Below are 16,774 nucleotides of genomic sequence, written 5' to 3'. Positions count from 1 at the left end.
GAATAATTATAATGTAAAACCTTAACTAGTCTGACAATGCAATGATAAAGCATTTTCTAGCTGAACATCAAGTCTTGAGTAGTCCGTGCCCTGGTTTTCTTTTCCCAAGCCCACCCTAGAGTATATCCAAAGCCAGCCAGCCCAGCCTTAAATCTCTGCCTCTGCAAATTTTTTTTTTAATCTCTTTTGTAATCCAACAGAAAATGAAAAAGCAAAACAAAACTTTTTTTTCCTGTTTGAAATTCCAAGAGTACACACGAGTCACATCATATGTGCTTGTTGTTCTAGACAATAGGGAAAATGTCATGCCCATACAATGCTTTTCATAATTCAGGTCCACAAGTCACATGCTCACCACTTATGGCCTGATGACACTCAGAAGTCAACTTAAATGAAGGGCTTCACCACCTGAGAACCACTCAACAGCACCATTTTACATCACTGAGGGGTTTCTGAGACCCTGAGAAAGGGGCAGGAGAGCGTACCACATTTATTCTCAAATGTCTTGACGACAAAGCAGCATATAATTTCACACCAATGTCATGTCCTCAATATAAAAGTTGAAAATTCATTTATTTTCCGTGAAACTTAAGCATCTAGGTCAATAAATTAAAATACATATATTCTGTAAGAGTCTTTTTATACCGAGGCTTGTTTTGGGTCTTCCCCAGTGACTTCTCCCATTTCACCATACAAAAGCAGCTCGCTCACGCAACATGCGGACACCGAAACGCTGCCATTCTCGCTGATAGACCCACAGTTCCTGTGTCGTGTCCAAACAAGCCAGCACTGCCCCCCCTTTCCATGCAATCAGCCGGGGATCCATGTCCTAGAGAAGTGATAAAGATATGTCAGCACAAGCAAATAAAATGTACACTTAATCATTGAATTTGGGGGTGGGGAAAAAACCCTACTGAGTCAATACCTGCATTAAGGACCCATGCAGGACCCATGGCATCTTTCTATTTCAACTGACAAGAAAACTTTTAGTTTTTATTTCTGAAGCTGCTACAAGTCACTATTATTCCACAAATAGCCTTTAAAGTAGAACATATGTATTAGGAAGTAACTTATTTTGAAGTTCGAGTAGAATAAATATATCTCACAATCCCTCCCTCAGGATTAAAATTAAATAAGAACATTCCCAGGAATTGTCAGTGAGATACGATGAAATATGGGCACAATCTGTTTTTAAATTCTTACGTTTATATTTGTTTTCAAGATAGTTCAAGCCTACAAGATCCTTAAAGATCACCTGGCCCAGGGACCAGCAGCAGATCCTCAATATGAGAGATGACGGAGTTGTGCTTGCTGACAGTGAGTGTTCTCCCTGCTCCACCATCCTTTTACAAAGGGACAGGTCAGTCCTGCTACTTCTGGAAAGCATAGCAGGGACTAAAACCCAGGAATCCAGTCCCCAGGTCCAGAGCTCCTTTCACATGTGTGACGTGCTATTAATTTTTCCACTTGCCCCAAACCCTCAAAAACTCCCCAGACACAAACCCACAACTTCCAAAATTTTATCTGTCCACATACATTACAATTAGAAATAATCAATGCTGGTTTCATTTACGTACAGTCTAACTTGTACCATGAACAACATACCTTGGGCCTTGTGATCACTTCCACATTTTCAATAATTCGCCTGAATGAAGGTGGCATTTTATTGAGAATTCTGTGCTGCAGAAATTCTTGAGCTTTATGAAACATCAAACCACCTCCCACCACCAGGATGGAGCTGTACATCTTCTTTTTGGTATCATCGGATGCTGAAAAGACAGTGATATCCCTTCCACACTTTTTCTCCATATCTACCACCACTCTAGGCCAAACCACCACCATCTCTTGCACAAGTGCAAGAGCCTTCTCAAAGATCTCTCTCCAACCCAACCTCAACAACACAGCAAGAAGAACCTTGCAAAACACAAATGTGAGCATGTTGCTGCACCCACCCCACTGCTTGGAGCATCAGGAACAAATTCTCTAAGAGGGCCTAAAATTCCAACATGGCATGTACTCACTTCTCTAGCCTCATCCTAACCACAATGGCCTTCAACAGGCTTTTTCCTTCGCCTAGAATGCCAGTCCATCTGTGACTGGCTAACCCCCATTCATCGCCCAGATCTCTTTCAAGTGGCTTTTCCTTAAGGAAGTCTTCCCTGACTCCCACCCTCCACACATTCCATTACTGAGTAAAAATCCTTTATTAAATCCTTCAATCAGAAGCTCTCAGTCAGTGCCCTTTTGTTTAATTTTGTTGCACCTGCCATAGATGTAATTTCACATTTGTGTGATAATTTGACTTATTTTGGTCTCCTCCAACAAGGCCAGGAACCAATTCTCAACACCTGACAATGCAAGCACAATGTAGGTGCTCGATTGTTTTTGAATAAATATGCTAAGCTAAACTGCGCAACTACACCTTTGCTTGAACCAGTTCATTCAATTGCTATCTTCCGGCCTCCCCAAATGTGCTTACAACAGCAGTCTATGCTATGAAGGATGGCTTTATCCAGGCCCAGGGCTTTCCCTTCAAACAGCGAGATGGCAGTCTTCCTGGACATCAGTGCGGTGAGGGCCTCCTCAGAATCATTGCCAGGCATCAGACAGTCTCCCTGGGAGGATCCCAAATCAATGTCCTGTGAATGGAGTCTTTCTGGAAGATCAGAGGACTGGCCACGAAGATCCCCTTCAAATCCAATGGGTTTGGATGCGGACTTTCGGTCAGCAGTAGCTTTGGCAGACTTTAAATCAATGAAAAACACCATCAAGTAGATGGTATGACTACAACAGAACACTGTTGATATTCTCCAGTTAGATTCCAAACAACTCCGTCCCCCAACTACTATACACTACTATAAAACGAAGGTCTGTTCCAGTGGTTGGTGCAAAGAAGAAATAGACCATGGTCTACAACCAACTGGCTGGTACCCACTTCCGGATAACCTGAGAAATGAGAGGTGGTGTACATAAGATGAGAATGTGCGGCCAATTCCAAAACAGTCACTGGCAGGTATGGTGGGTCTCAGATCTTTACTATTATTGGTCAGATTTTAAAATTGTGATGTCAGTGTGGACGAGACTTTCCCCACCTTGAACTGAATTTTTAAGTGGAGTATTTCAGTGGAATTCTTGGGCTGGTGACAGTTATGGAATCCTCATTTTCAGACCAGAACTAACTACCTCATGCTCACCTGTGGGACACGAATAAAGACTAGAAAAGGTTTACAGCTCTCTTCTCTCCACCATGAGCTGCTGTTTTGTTAGCAGATAATAGCTTTACTCTGTGCCTCTGCATCATACATCCAATTACTGGGGTCAGCTTTGGACAAAGGAATTCAGCTTTCTGCCTATGCCACACACTTCTCACACATTATAATTAAATAGCTGAGAGACTACTACAAAAACTGAAAAGTAGATCATGTAAATAATATAACCAGAAGGAAAATAATTTCATTAAATTAACTTTAAAATGTATGGATTAGTTCTGTGAAAATTGGATTAATGTCTGAATAAAAAAACCTGTCATCCAGATTTTAAGTTTAGACTTCACCTACAGTTCTAAAAACATTATAGCTTTAGTATGCTGTCAGACTGCAGTGACTACAATGATCCATTAATTATGGGTAAACTCCTCCTGAAGGACAAAACTGTCTCCTCTCACACCAGGATCACTACGAACCTGTTCTTGCTTGCTCTGAGTGGCCAGCAGGTAATGTTCATCATGAGGATCCTCAGGGTCACCCTGGGATCTGTGCTGCAGAGTTGTCATCTTTTGTCCAACGATTCCAAAAGTTGCTGGGTAAAACAAAGCCATTGGAGCCTGTGCATGGAAGGAAAAGGATAATCAACGCAGGATATTGCCTCTTGAAAAAAATTCACCCATTCAATTTTGATCTTCTAAAAACAAAATTAGATTAGATCCTAGAAGTTAGACTGGATAATGTTTTTTGGGGGGGAATAGCATTATTTCTTCAGTGTGAGGCCGGAAAAGTTGCTTGTTATCCAATTGAATGCGTGATAGGGCATCAAAGAATCTCAAAGCAAAAGTAAAGTAAATACCTAATAATCTCATTTATAATTACCTAATAAGAATGATGCCTTTCTCTCTAAATAATAAATCACATAGTGGCTCATTAAAAAGATGGTCCTCAGATCTGTTCCAATTTGGCTTAGTGAATAATCTACAACCAGTTGACATTCTAACCTTATGAGGTTTACACCTAGTGCATCTTTGTCTGACTGAGCTTGGCTGTCTTTCTTTCTACACAGGAAAATATATACTCATATGTTACCTGGAGTTTTTCATCTCCTAATCGAAACTGGTAAAGTAGAGCAGGGGAATCTGGATGTCGAATCTGAAACTCATGGTCTTGAAGTCCAGAGATGTCCTAATTCCAGGAAAAGATGCTGTCAGTGAATTAGTAAAAGTGCATGTAAACTCCTCAAATTACAATGAAGCCTCTGAACCATCTAAACCTTACCTATAAAAAGGCTGCCCTACAACTTTCTACCACTCTCACAGGAGCTAAATAAAACAAGACCTCAATGGTGGTAACTTGCTTTTCTTTTAACATTTGTAAAATTTCCACCATCTGCATTTTTTGTTTTCTTTATTTCTGATAAACAATAATACAATGACCTAAATCAATAAGCAAATGCCCTCAATAACTGAGGAATGTTACCTAGTCTTATGTTTCTCAAATTTTTTATTCAGAATTACATTACTTGAAAAAGGTGGGGAAAAGGGTCTAAAACAAAAAGTATAAAAAGGTAGGAATCCATACATAGCAATGATTAAATGCTGACTGTTCCTAATACTAAGAAAGTGCTTCAAATGGAGCCATTTTATTAAATATCTGTACCTATATATTTACCTATTATTCGTTACACCTAAAGGTTTATCTTCATCCTTTATCAGAATGATCACAAGGCCTACAGAGATATCTTCTAAACTCTCTTTCTTAAAAAAACAAAAACAAAAAACAAGCTGTTTTCCAGAGCCAGGGACACCTCCTCACAGCTCTGACCTTACCAAAAACTCTCACTCCTTACAGGCTTCAGCTTCAAGGCTTTTATCAACTTAAGTTGAAATAGTAGCACAGTATTGTTAGTTTTCCTGAAAACGAAAATAATCATCAGTTTAGATTTTGCTCCTACCTGATCTAAATGACAAAAAGTTTCTTTTAGGTGCTGCAAAAGGAGGCAATCCATTTTATTTGTTAACTGGCATTCTCTGTAAGGGAATCCAGCTCGCTGCATCAGCCAGTAAAAACATCTTGATACATCAGATCCCCCATACGCCAGACAGAGCCTAGAGTTAAGAGAAAAGGGCAGATGAGTAATCCGTCAGTTAAAAAGGTACAAAGAATAATGCAAGAACTGTTAGGCAAGGTGAAACACACCAAGTGTCAAGAAATGTTTGCTGCAGGAATAAATTAAAGAATGAAAGAACAGATGGATAGATAGGCTGGAGAGAGGGAACTCTAGAAAAAAAACAGTGGTGGGGCACCTAGAAGCAGTCATGCTGTTTGCAAAAAGTATCCAAAAAACAGAAAATAACACTATTAAATCCAGCTCATTTCCAAGCCAATACATTTACCATTTGATAGCTGTTTGCCTATGCATATTTATCAGCATATAAAGATGGCAGGCACTGACACCATAAGACAAACTTAGGGAGAAATCTTAGAGAATACTATCTACTAACTCAACTTGTCTACAATTTGGAAATACCACTGCTACATTATTTTAGCAGTTGGGAGACTTGAACTCAGTGTTTTCTCCATACCTTGAGAACCACTGACATTAGACAATGTAACAATAGATGAGCCAAATTAACTCATACTGGGTTTTAGAATGCATTGTGACTTGGGGTGGGAGGCAACAGGTAACTTTTCTCATGGACTGCTTAGGCCCTCTTTTAAATGTTTCTATACCTTGAGATTCAAACTACCTTATTAAAGGACAAGAAAAATAAAAGCATTCTGAAAATGCCATCCTGGGAGCACAAAATCCTGCAGAGAACCCATGTGTGCACTACCTGAGTGTGTTTACCTGTGCTGGGCTTGTCTCAGGAAGGACAAGCAGCAAACCTGTTCCCGATAGTTATTTTATTAACTCTTGTATCAGGAATGACTACCGTATCTTGACCACCATAAAGCTACTCATCATTCAGTGAACATCATTTATGACAAGAAAAACAAATATTCAAAAGGCTAGCTAGCTAAAGAACACAAACTTGAAAATCTATTTTCTCCTATATGACTTGCCTAAATAAAGCTTTGCTGTGAGTGTAGTTGGCTGGTATCTTTAGGCCAGACCACAGCAAAAGACAAAGAGCTACCATATACGCTTCCTCAATGGGAAAGCACACAACACAAAGCTGCTGACATGAACTCATATTAGAGAGTTCCAAAGGGAAGGATAGAATCATTTGTTTATGGCCTTGCTAGAATCTGTGCTTCTACAATCTTCTGGTTTCCTATGCAAAATTTGAATATATAATTCCTTATAAATAATTTCTAACTTGTGATACTTTACAGTTGAGCAGACTGTGAGGGAAAAGGAGTGGAGAATGCCACCTCCCAAGTTCCTTACCGAGTGTTCCGATGAGAGACCCCATCCTCCACACAGCACACACTTGTCTTCTGGTCCCCAACATCTACAATACATGTGCTGCTTAAACCACTTCCAAAGGTGGCACACACAGACTCCTGATGGACCACAATCCCTAAAAGACAGAAGACAGAGAGGAGTGATCTGCTGGGGAGTAGTAACACTCCTAAGGCAAATAATCAACTAAAGTCTAAGAATCTCTAGGCAAATGTTCAAGCATTTTAATAAAGCAGTGAATTGGATTAACTTTGTCAGTAAAAAAGAAAAAGATTCTTATTTCAAGTAGGTTTCACCGGACTATCAGACATACCTGAAAAACCCATCTTCATAAGGATCATATTCACTAATTCTTTCACATGTTGTTTATTATAGATATCAGGAATTAACAAGATACATCTGTAATACTAAAAAGAACAAAGAAAAAAAGATTAAGTGGTTAACACTAAAGTCGGGTCAAAATAAATTTACCACACTTGTCTTCAGGGAGGATTCTCTCTAAAGGAGTAACAGCAATGGTCAGAGGCCCAAAAGTTCAAACCTCTCTGCTATCTTTTGAGTTTTATTAAAAACAACAACAACAACGACGACGACGACAACGACAAAAAAAAAAACCCCACAGAAAATGTTGAAGTATTTTTTCTTTGAATTACTTAAACTTTGTGATTTAAAAAACAAGATAAGGGGTATGTCTGAAAAAGGTCGAGAGCAGGCATAAACATAAGCAAGCTTGCTGCCTGCAGAGCAATAAACAGAAACATCAAAGAAACAAACAGAATAAGAAAAAGAGAAAGCACTTAAAGGGGACTTCAGTGAAGATATCCTCCACACCTTAAGGCAGAGAATGTTTCAAGGACATTGTATTACAAACCACTCAGTAATGTTTACTTTTATTGACCAAGAATCTTTAAGGCAATGCAAGTACCTGGAAATATGAGCTCACCTTTAAATCTTTCAGCGGAATTTCCAAGTATTTTTGAATTGCATGAGACCATATTACTTCAATATCTGCTAGAACAGCTGTAAGGGAGCCCCCAGGCCCTGGGTGAATATTTAACTGACCTCTTCTAATAGGCCAGTGAATATTGTAACAATCCAATGGATTAACATACAGGGCCTAGGAAAGATAGGAAGATGAACACATTGTTAACTCTCAGGATTTTCTGAATTCACATTGGAAAGTGTAAGGCTAGAAAACATAAACATTTGCTGAATGTTCTAAATGTTGAGAATAGATTATTTAACACTTCAAGAGCCAGTGTGACTATCTGGTCTTTAAAGTAGGATTATGGAATGCTAAGGAAACAATAACTGGATGGCAAAGTAAATGAATTTTAGCACTAGGATCAGGTTTTCTTCTTCCATTTCAGTATAGTGTCCTACCTCTTCTCCTACCAAAAACTCAGGATGATGAGATGTGTTTGTCCACTTATTTCCAGAACAGTGATCTAAAATTGCAGGTCGCATCTGTTTGTTGTAGGAGCGTGCCTGAAATGAAAGTGCACCAGAAAATTCTCTGAATTTTATGCAAGAAGAAAAAGGGGTGAGTGTAGTATGAGTCCTCTTTTCTCTTCTCTCTCACAGACCAGATACAGTAGCAAATTTTAATCACAAATCCAAAATATTTGGCAAAATATTGACTGGTTACAAAAGGAGTCTCTTGTCCTTTTCCACAATCTTGATTTTCCCTGTGATTATTAACACCTACGCTGTGACTCACAGCCAGTCCAAAATTAATACTGCACTCTGCCTAAAGTTGAATACAAATTTATATATCATACTGACTTACATCCATTCATAATAGTATTGGTTTATCATATTAAAATAACAAATGTGTTAAGAATACAGCTTCTCACCAAGATCCTAGAATTATATACTTAAGACTCTGTAAATTTCCATCAACTTGCAGTAAGAAACACCACCTTAAAAATTATTTCTTGCCTAAGCATTTGTGACACTAAATCAGGTATTCCATAGGTGGTTATGAATAGTTTTTCTTCCTAATTAGAGGAAATCCCATCTTGCACTTGCATAATGAAATAGGGAGAACAGATGAATGGCATTATGATGTAATAGCTGTGCTAAAAGAATAAATCTGAAGAGTTGAGACTGGACCTGTTCAGGGGACACAGGAATCCGTCTTGTACCATTTGACATCTTTTTAGACCATATTGCTTGATCCACCATTTTAAGTCCATTTTGTCTCTGTTCATTACTTTCAGGTTTCTAGGAAAAAAGAATGAAAGATGAGCAGTACAAAGGATTTAGTTAAAAAAGGAGGCAATCTAGCAAATTATTAATTTAATGCAGCAATGAAAAATGCTCTTGTCAATAAGTAGCATTTCCTTAATCTGTCATACGTATTAATCTTCAGAATTCAAAGTAATCTTTTTATTATTAAAGTAATAAAAGAACCCTCACTATAAACTACTGTAAAAATCTGTAACTTTGAGTGACTTTGGGTTGATAAAAAATTTTATAGCACTAATCAGAGCATAGCTACTTTACATTTACAAAGTATTTCAGAGACTCTCCCATGTATATATATAATGCTCATGTTTATGATTTTGTAACAATGTTACATTCCTTCATGTGGTATTCTGCTTAATCAAGTATTTATGTTATTATGATATTGTAAAGAACATATCCATAAATGTTTTGTAGAAATGTTACTTTTTCTTTCAATTTTTTTACTCCTGAAATTTATTCCCCAAAGTAGAATTATAAGATCCAAAGATACAAATAAATTTTAAACTCTTATACAATTAATTTATATTTAAGCTTAGAAATAAACTTTAAGTATAGTCTGCTGGTTATGCTAAAAACTGGAACCCTAAGGCTTACTATCAGAATCACAGAAACTACAACTGTCTTTGATTTAAAACTTAAAAGTGGATTACAGTGTAATATACATATTTAACACTTTCTCCTGATAATAACCATTTGAAAAATAGAATAAAGTAAATATTAACTGTAAGGAAATACATTTTTTGCCTTTAAATTATGATTTGACCTAAGATTGTAGTGTTTATTGTAGTAATTCAATTTACTGATGAATTGAAAATGTGAGCTCAATTTAAACTCTAAGTATCTGGAAGAAATAAGACAGCAATCAGTTAAAAGAGACCTGAATGCATCATTTTAAGTGAGTGACAATTCTGTATCTTCCATTAAAGATCACCTTCATCAATATGCAATTCATCTTCATGGGTTAAAAAAAAATTGGATTTACTTTTTTTTATAATGATTTCTTTACAATCTAAAATTGCTAGCTCAGATGAAAAATATTTGTAAAAATGAATGATGCTATTACTTTAAAACACATTAAAGCTATGAAGATGTTTATTCAAGATTACTACATAAATTGAATGTCTAAACCCTCCGATGGAAACAACTTTGGGCTTTCTCTCCAAGTCTTCCATTTCTGACTCACATTTAGTCCCTCTCTTAAGAGCCAGTTGTCCTTGTATAGGGGCTGCCCTTGTTGTTTGTGTCTTCGTGCAATGACATGTGGAATGCTGGCAGGGAGTGTGTCTGTGGCTCGACCAATCCTTAAAGTTGTCGATCCTGGATGTATAACAACAATGAAGTTGCTCTGGATTTGCTGCAAATACAAAAATAGGAGTGTGACCTTAGAAAGTAAAATGCAGGTAATGAGTTAAATAACATAGGTAACAGTCTAGACTAAGAAGTTAGTTTCCTGTAATGACTATTAGACTCAAAGGTATCGAATAATTCAGTAAAGGGAGTCTTTTGAGAGGCATTCAATTACTGCTCTCTGCCTGAACATAAATTCGTTTTGTATCTCCATGTTCCTAGAATCTGACTCACAGTACATAGCCCAACAAATACTTATTTAAATAGATGGAACCATAATTATCCAATGGGGCATTTCCGTCCCAGGCACTATGGGTACAATGGTGACTAAGAAAAAGTCCCAACCATCAGAGAATTTTCTGTTTATTATGGAAGACAAACAAGGAATAAGAGTGTAGGGAGAATACTAACTAGTGAAGTGCTGGGTTCCCTAAATCTAAATCACCTAAAGATGCTTGTAAAAGAAACAAACAAAAAACTGACCCCAAGCTTTCACTACCAATTTTCTGAATCAGAATCTCCAGAAAGAGAGCCTAGGAATCTGCATTTTTCAAAAGATCACTAGGTAATTAGTATGGCCACTCAAGTTTAAACTCAGTGGTTGAAAGAAAAAAAATAATGTAAAGATAAAATTATTATTTTGTAAAACTGGAAAATAAGGCTTTATACATTCACCACTTCCAAGTGTGGGCATAAACTATTCTGGTTATTGTTTTTAAAAACACTCTACCCTTATTGGTTCTGTACTATTTACCTAATCTGACAAGAGTCTGGTGCTGGAAGGCCAGAGTTCACAATTCTAGACTCCTAAATCGGAAAACTTGGCTGCGATTCACAATCCATTCTTGGGAGATGGTGAACAAGGACTAACGATGCGGTACAAATCAGGATAGCGGAGTAATGACTGTGGATTTTACTTTTAGATGATAATTTTTTAAATGTGCAATTCTCACAGGGGCTGAATATAATCTGAATCACTTGGAGAAACTTTACCACGTAAACTTGTCGAGGGACCCATAATTTCAGTGGAGAGGTGGGGAAGGAAAAGGACAATCTCTTTGACAATAGGATCCCTCTGTTAAAAACCACCGCTTTCTAGCCTGACTCCTTATCTACTCTGCCCTGCCCTTGAATATACAGTTGTGTCTTCTTGGCATGTTTCCATTTAAAACATTTCCATACCTTGCCAATAAGATAAAGTCCAAACCTCCACTTCTCTAGCCTTACTCCAGAACCACTTCCTTTTTGGTCAGTACATCCCACATACCACTTCCTGAATATTATTGCTTAAGGTAAGAAAAAATAAAAAAACGATGAAGCATATAATCATACAGGTGCCACAAAGGATATGAAAAAAAAAAATCAAAGGGTGTTATATAACTGACTGAAATTAAGGAAATGTTGGTATGGCAGTTAAGAACCCAGGCTCTAGATTCACAGATGTGGCTTCAAATTCAGATTGTGCCAGTTCCTTGCTCTGGATGAGTTCCTACCTTATAAAGTTACTGTGAGAATTAAATGAGTTGACCATGTAGCTCAGGGTCTGGCTAACTTTTTCAAAGTTCTTCATTGCCTTCAGAAGAGGCCAGACTGAATTAATACCTGAGCCTCAAACTATTCCAAAAACTTCAACAGGATAGAAAGCTCTCAACCTCATTTTATAAGGCTGCCATCACTCTGATTCCAAAGCCAGACACATTATTTAAAAATAAAGAAATTGGAAGCTGATACCCCTGATGAAAATAGATGCAAAAATCCTAAACAAAATATTTGCAAATTGAAATCAGCAATATATTAAGATCATACACCATGACCAAGTGGGATTTATTCCTAGGATGCAAAGTTGGTTCAATATCTACAAATCAATTAATGTGATATACTGCATTAATTTCCCATTTGCCCCGAGAATACTTGCCATCAGTGCTTGTGGCTGCAGGGTTTGCCCCGAAATAACTCGCGGATTACAGTCCTAACCTTACCCTGAAAGTTTGCCATGAAATATCTTGCTTTTATTATTTTCGCATCACTTTAGTATATTGAAAGTCTCTGGAAACAAATGACATCATTCTATTTATAGTATTCTGTTTTTAGTAGTTTGATCACTGAAAATGTCAAATCCTAAAAAACATAGCATTCCTACACATGATGGTAAATCCTGGCAGCAAGCTGCATTTTTTTTTTCTAAACGAGAAAAGGGTTGACAAATTGAAAGGTAAAAAAATCATATATCAATAGACACAGGAAAAGCATCTGACAATATCCAGCAACCATTTATGATGAAAACTCTCAGCAAAGTGGGAATAGAGAGAACATACCTCAACATAATAAAAGCCATATATGACAAACCTACACCTAACATCACACTCAAAGCTAAAAGTGTTTTCCTTACGATCAAGAACAAGGATGTTCACTTTCACCACTTTTATTCAACATAATATTGTAAGTTTTAGCCAAAGCAATAAGACAAGAAAAGAAATAAAAGGGATCCAAAGGTAGAAGTAAAACTGTCAGTACTTGCAGATAACATACTATATAGAGATCCCTAAAGATTCCACCAAAGAACTATTGGAACTGATAAGTGAATTCAGTAAAGTAGCAGGATACAAACTTAATATTCAGAAATTGGTTGCATTTCTATACACCAATAATGAATTATCAGAAAGAGAAATTAAGAAAACAATATCACACCCTCTCACCCTGCCAAATCCCATTTACAAATGCATCAAAGAAAAAAAAAACCTAAGGAGAAATTTAACCAAAGAAGTAAATGATACAAATAAATGGAAGCATATACTATGCTGATGGATATGAAGAATTAACATTGTTAAAATGTCCAAACTACCCAAAGCAATCTAAACATTCAATGCAATCTCTATCAAAACACGAATGGCATTTTTCACAGAACTACAATAAATAATCCTGAAATTTATATGGAACCATAAAAGACCCCAAAGAGCCACAGCAATCTTGAGAAAGAAGAACAAAGTTGGAGATATCACAATACCTGATATCATACTTTACTACAAGGCTTGTAATAAAAACGGCATGGTACTGGCATAAAAACAGACATATAAATCAATGGAAAACAATAGAGAGCCCAGCAATAAACCAATGCTTATATGGTCAATTAATCTAGGACAAAGGAAGCAAGAATATATAGTGGGATAAAGGCAGTCTATTCACTAAATTGTGTTGGGAAACTGGACAGATACATGCAAACAAATGAAAACTAGACCACCTTTTTACACCATATACAAGGACCCACTCAATATAGATTAAGGACTTAAATGTAAGACTCCAAACCATAAAACTCCTGGAAGAAAACATAAGCAGTAAACCGACATTGCTTTTAGTATTGTTCTTTCTGATACATCGCCTCAGGCAAGGAAAACAAAAGAAAAAATAAACGAATAGGACTACATCAAACTAAAAAGTTTTTGCACAGCAAAGGAAACCATCTTCAAAATGGAAAGACAACTTACTGAGTGGGAGAAGATATTCACCAATGATACATTTGATAAGTGGTCAATATCCAAATTTTATAAAGAACTCACACAACTTATCACCAAAAAAACTAACAATCCAATTTAAAAAAATGGGCAGAGTACGTGAATAGACATTTCTTCAAAGAGTGCATACAGATGGCCAATAGACAAATGAAAAGATGCTCAATGTCACTAATCACCAGTGAAATGTAAATTAAAACCACAATGAGGTTATCACTTCACACCTGTCAGAATGGCCATCATCGGTAAATCAACAAATAAGTGTCCATGAGGTTGTAGAGAAAAGGAAACCTTCATGCACTGCTGGTGGGAATGCAAATTGGTGCACCCACTATGAAAACTGTATGGAAGTTCCTCAAAAAATTAAAAATAGGACTACCTTTTGACTCAGCAATTCCAATTCTGCATATCTACCCAAAGAAATACAAAACAGTAATTCAAAAAGATATATGCACCCCTATGTTCACTGCAGCATTATTTACAATACCAAGCTATGGAAGCAACCTAAGTGCCCATGAATAGATGACCAGATAAAGATGTTGTGGTACATATATACAATGGACTATTACTTGGCCATAAAAAAGAATGGAATCTTATCTGTGACAATAGATGGACCTGGAAGGTACTATGCTAAGTGAAATATGTCAAGACAGAGAAAGACAAATACCATATGATCTCACTTATACGTGGAATCTAAAAGACAAAATTAATAAGCAAACAAACCAGAAACAGACTCATAGATACAGGGAACAAGCTCACACCAAACCCAGATGTGAGGGGGGGTTCAGAGGGTGGAGTGAAAAAGGTGAAAGGATTAAGAAATATAAATTGGTAGTTACAAAATAATCGTGGGGATGTAACGTAATACACAGGTAATATAGTCAGTAATATGGTAACAACTACGTATGGTGCCAGGTGGGTACTAGTCAGGAGGATCACTTTGTAAATTAAATGTCTCATCAGTATGCTGAACCCCTGAAACTAACATAAAATAACACTCAATGTCAACTGTAATTGAAAAATTTTAAAAAGGGGGGGAAGGTGAAAGAGAATAAGAGGTTCACATTTCCAAGTATAAAACAAGTAAGTCATGGGGATATAATGTACAGCATAAGGAATATAGTTGATAATATTGTGATAGCAGTGATAGCATTGTATAGTATCAGATGGTTGCTGGACTTATCATAGATGTTGAACAACTATGATATACATTTGAAACTGATATGGTATGTTAGCTATATTTTAATAAAGATCCTTTTTTAAAAAATGAAGAAGTCAGACTCTCTGGCTTATATGACATTTATGACCCTACTAAAATCCCCAGTCTCCTCTCTTGCTCCCTCTTCTTCCTTAATTCCAGACATCCTGCTCTCCAACACTATATATCCTCTTACTTAGCCCAGATCTCTTCCATGCTGTTATCTCTCCTTCCCTGAGATTCCTTTTCCCCCTGGCTAACTCTTAATTATCTTTTAGGTCAGTCCAGATGTCAGCTCCTTTGAAGAAACCATCCCAGACCATCAGCGCTGTAGGAGTTACTTGCCGTGTATGCCCAATACTTCCTTATGGGCCTCTGCATTAGCCCATCCCACATCATGCTTATACCTGTGGCCCCTACTCCCAACTGTGAGCTCTCCTTCCTGCCTTCCCCTCAGTGAGAGAATCCTATAAGGTGGGAACCAGCAAGGCCCTTACAGACCATCCACTCTGCTACATAAGTGGAAAAACTGAGCCCTAGGCAACAGTAATAAACACACTGAGGGCTTACCTTGTGCCAGGCACTGTGCTACGCATTTTACAGATGCCTCGCCAGTTAGGTATCATTCTTATCCCGCCTACCAGTAAGGAACCTGCCTCAGACGTCTAGTATGAAATTCTAAGCATTTAAATGCCTCCTGACTTTTTTCTGTGAATTGTACATTGCCCTTGCCCATTTTCCTACGGGACTGTTGGTGTTTTTACTGATAACTAAGATTATATATACAAAGGCCCTCAGCCTGCCAGGCTCCTGCAAATAATTTCTGGTTAGTATGACTTAAAATCTTGTTCTGTTTTTGACAGACAAGCTCCTAATGTCTATTTAGACAAATGTCTACCTTTTCATTGCTTTTAAGCTTGAAATGACCAGAGATTTCCTTAACAAAGACAAAAGCCTAAATTCTAACTATCCCTTACAGGTATACATAGATACGCCCTGTGAGCCAGGCCCAGTTCTAAACTACCCACGACCACTGACACAGCATAGCAACTTGGGAGGTCGGTAATATAGCCCTGTTCTCGTTTCACCGTCGGGGAAGCTGAGGCTCGCACAGCGGCAGATGGGAGTGGGCCGTGGGGATGAAGTCATTGGCCTCGGAGCGAGCCCGCCTGGCCCTGCAGCGCGCGGTGCTTCCTTGCCCGGGTGTCTCAGCGCGGAACGACCAGGAGGGGAACGAGCGCCCTTTACACAACCCACGAGAATGGGGGCCTTAAGCCTTCCATCGGTCGCCAGCCTCCCCTTCCCAGACCCAGCAGCCGAGGTCCGAGGCTAGGGTGCCAGGCCCTCACCGAGACCCGCCCTCGGCCCCTAACCTCCTGCAGCGACTCCGGCACCAGCGCGGGCACGATGGGCCGCTTCACCCCGCGCTGCTCCTTTTCCTTCTCCCCGCCCTTCTCTTTCCCGTTCTCCGCGTCTCCCTTCTCCGCCTGAGTCATCTCCGCTGGCGACCCCCGCGAACCCCGAGCTCCTCCACTGCGCCGCGACCGCCAGAACAGAAGGGCCTCTGCGCAGGCGCAAACTCCCGGCCGGCTGCCCACAGTCAAGATGGCCGTCGGAGAGACGCCGCAGAGAATTCGGAGAAACGGAAGGGCGGAGCTGTACGCTGGAAGCCGCGTTGGGAGTGAGGTGGGTGTGTGCGGATTAGGTGGATGTTGCTGTGATTGGTTCTGGCTGTAGCATGCCAGCTATTGTTATGAGTTTACCGTGAACCAGCCAATAACTGGCATCTCATTTCTTCCTCAGCTGCCTTTTTTCCTCAATATCCAGACCTCATATATACTCCTATTTCTCCTCATAC

At 38.5% G+C, this 16,774-nt stretch overlaps 1 protein-coding gene across 2 annotated transcripts; it reads right to left on the bottom strand.

Moving 5' to 3' along the window:
- Positions 1-540: 540 nt before the first annotated feature.
- ACTR8 (actin related protein 8) lies at positions 541-16,503 on the bottom strand. 2 transcript variants are annotated; one of them, XM_039867432.1, is made up of 13 exons: positions 16,266-16,503; positions 10,049-10,219; positions 8,731-8,841; positions 7,999-8,103; positions 7,559-7,732; positions 6,929-7,022; positions 6,601-6,733; positions 5,161-5,314; positions 4,296-4,391; positions 3,683-3,823; positions 2,480-2,744; positions 1,606-1,769; positions 541-829 (listed from the first exon to the last, which is right to left on the bottom strand). In XM_039867432.1, the coding sequence occupies exons 1-13, from the start codon at positions 16,410-16,412 to the stop codon at positions 686-688; spliced, it is 1,899 nt and encodes a 632-aa protein (XP_039723366.1). In that variant the 5' UTR covers positions 16,413-16,503; the 3' UTR covers positions 541-685. The 2 variants fall into 2 exon arrangements, with proteins under 2 accessions (XP_039723366.1, XP_039723367.1); XM_039867433.1 differs by having other exon boundaries at positions 16,290-16,500.
- Between the last annotated feature and the right edge of the window lie 271 nt (positions 16,504-16,774).

This window comes from Pteropus medius, unplaced genomic scaffold (genome assembly GCF_902729225.1).
Source record: "Pteropus medius unplaced genomic scaffold, Ma_sr-lr_union100, whole genome shotgun sequence".
NCBI lineage: Eukaryota > Metazoa > Chordata > Mammalia > Chiroptera > Pteropodidae > Pteropus > Pteropus medius.
This window is presented reverse-complemented; position numbering and strand designations above follow the sequence as displayed.

Coding starts and splice junctions, on each gene's coding strand:
- ACTR8 (XM_039867432.1), bottom strand. CDS start 16,412: ATGACTCAGGCGGAGAAGGGAGACGCGGAGAACGGGAAAGAGAAGGGC. Junction 6,734..6,928: donor TATGAAGATGGGTTTTTCAG/GTATGTCTGATA, acceptor TCTGTCTTTTAG/GGATTGTGGTCCATCAGGAG. Junction 4,392..5,160: donor CTTTTTGTCATTTAGATCAG/GTAGGAGCAAAA, acceptor TCCTGGAATTAG/GACATCTCTGGACTTCAAGA.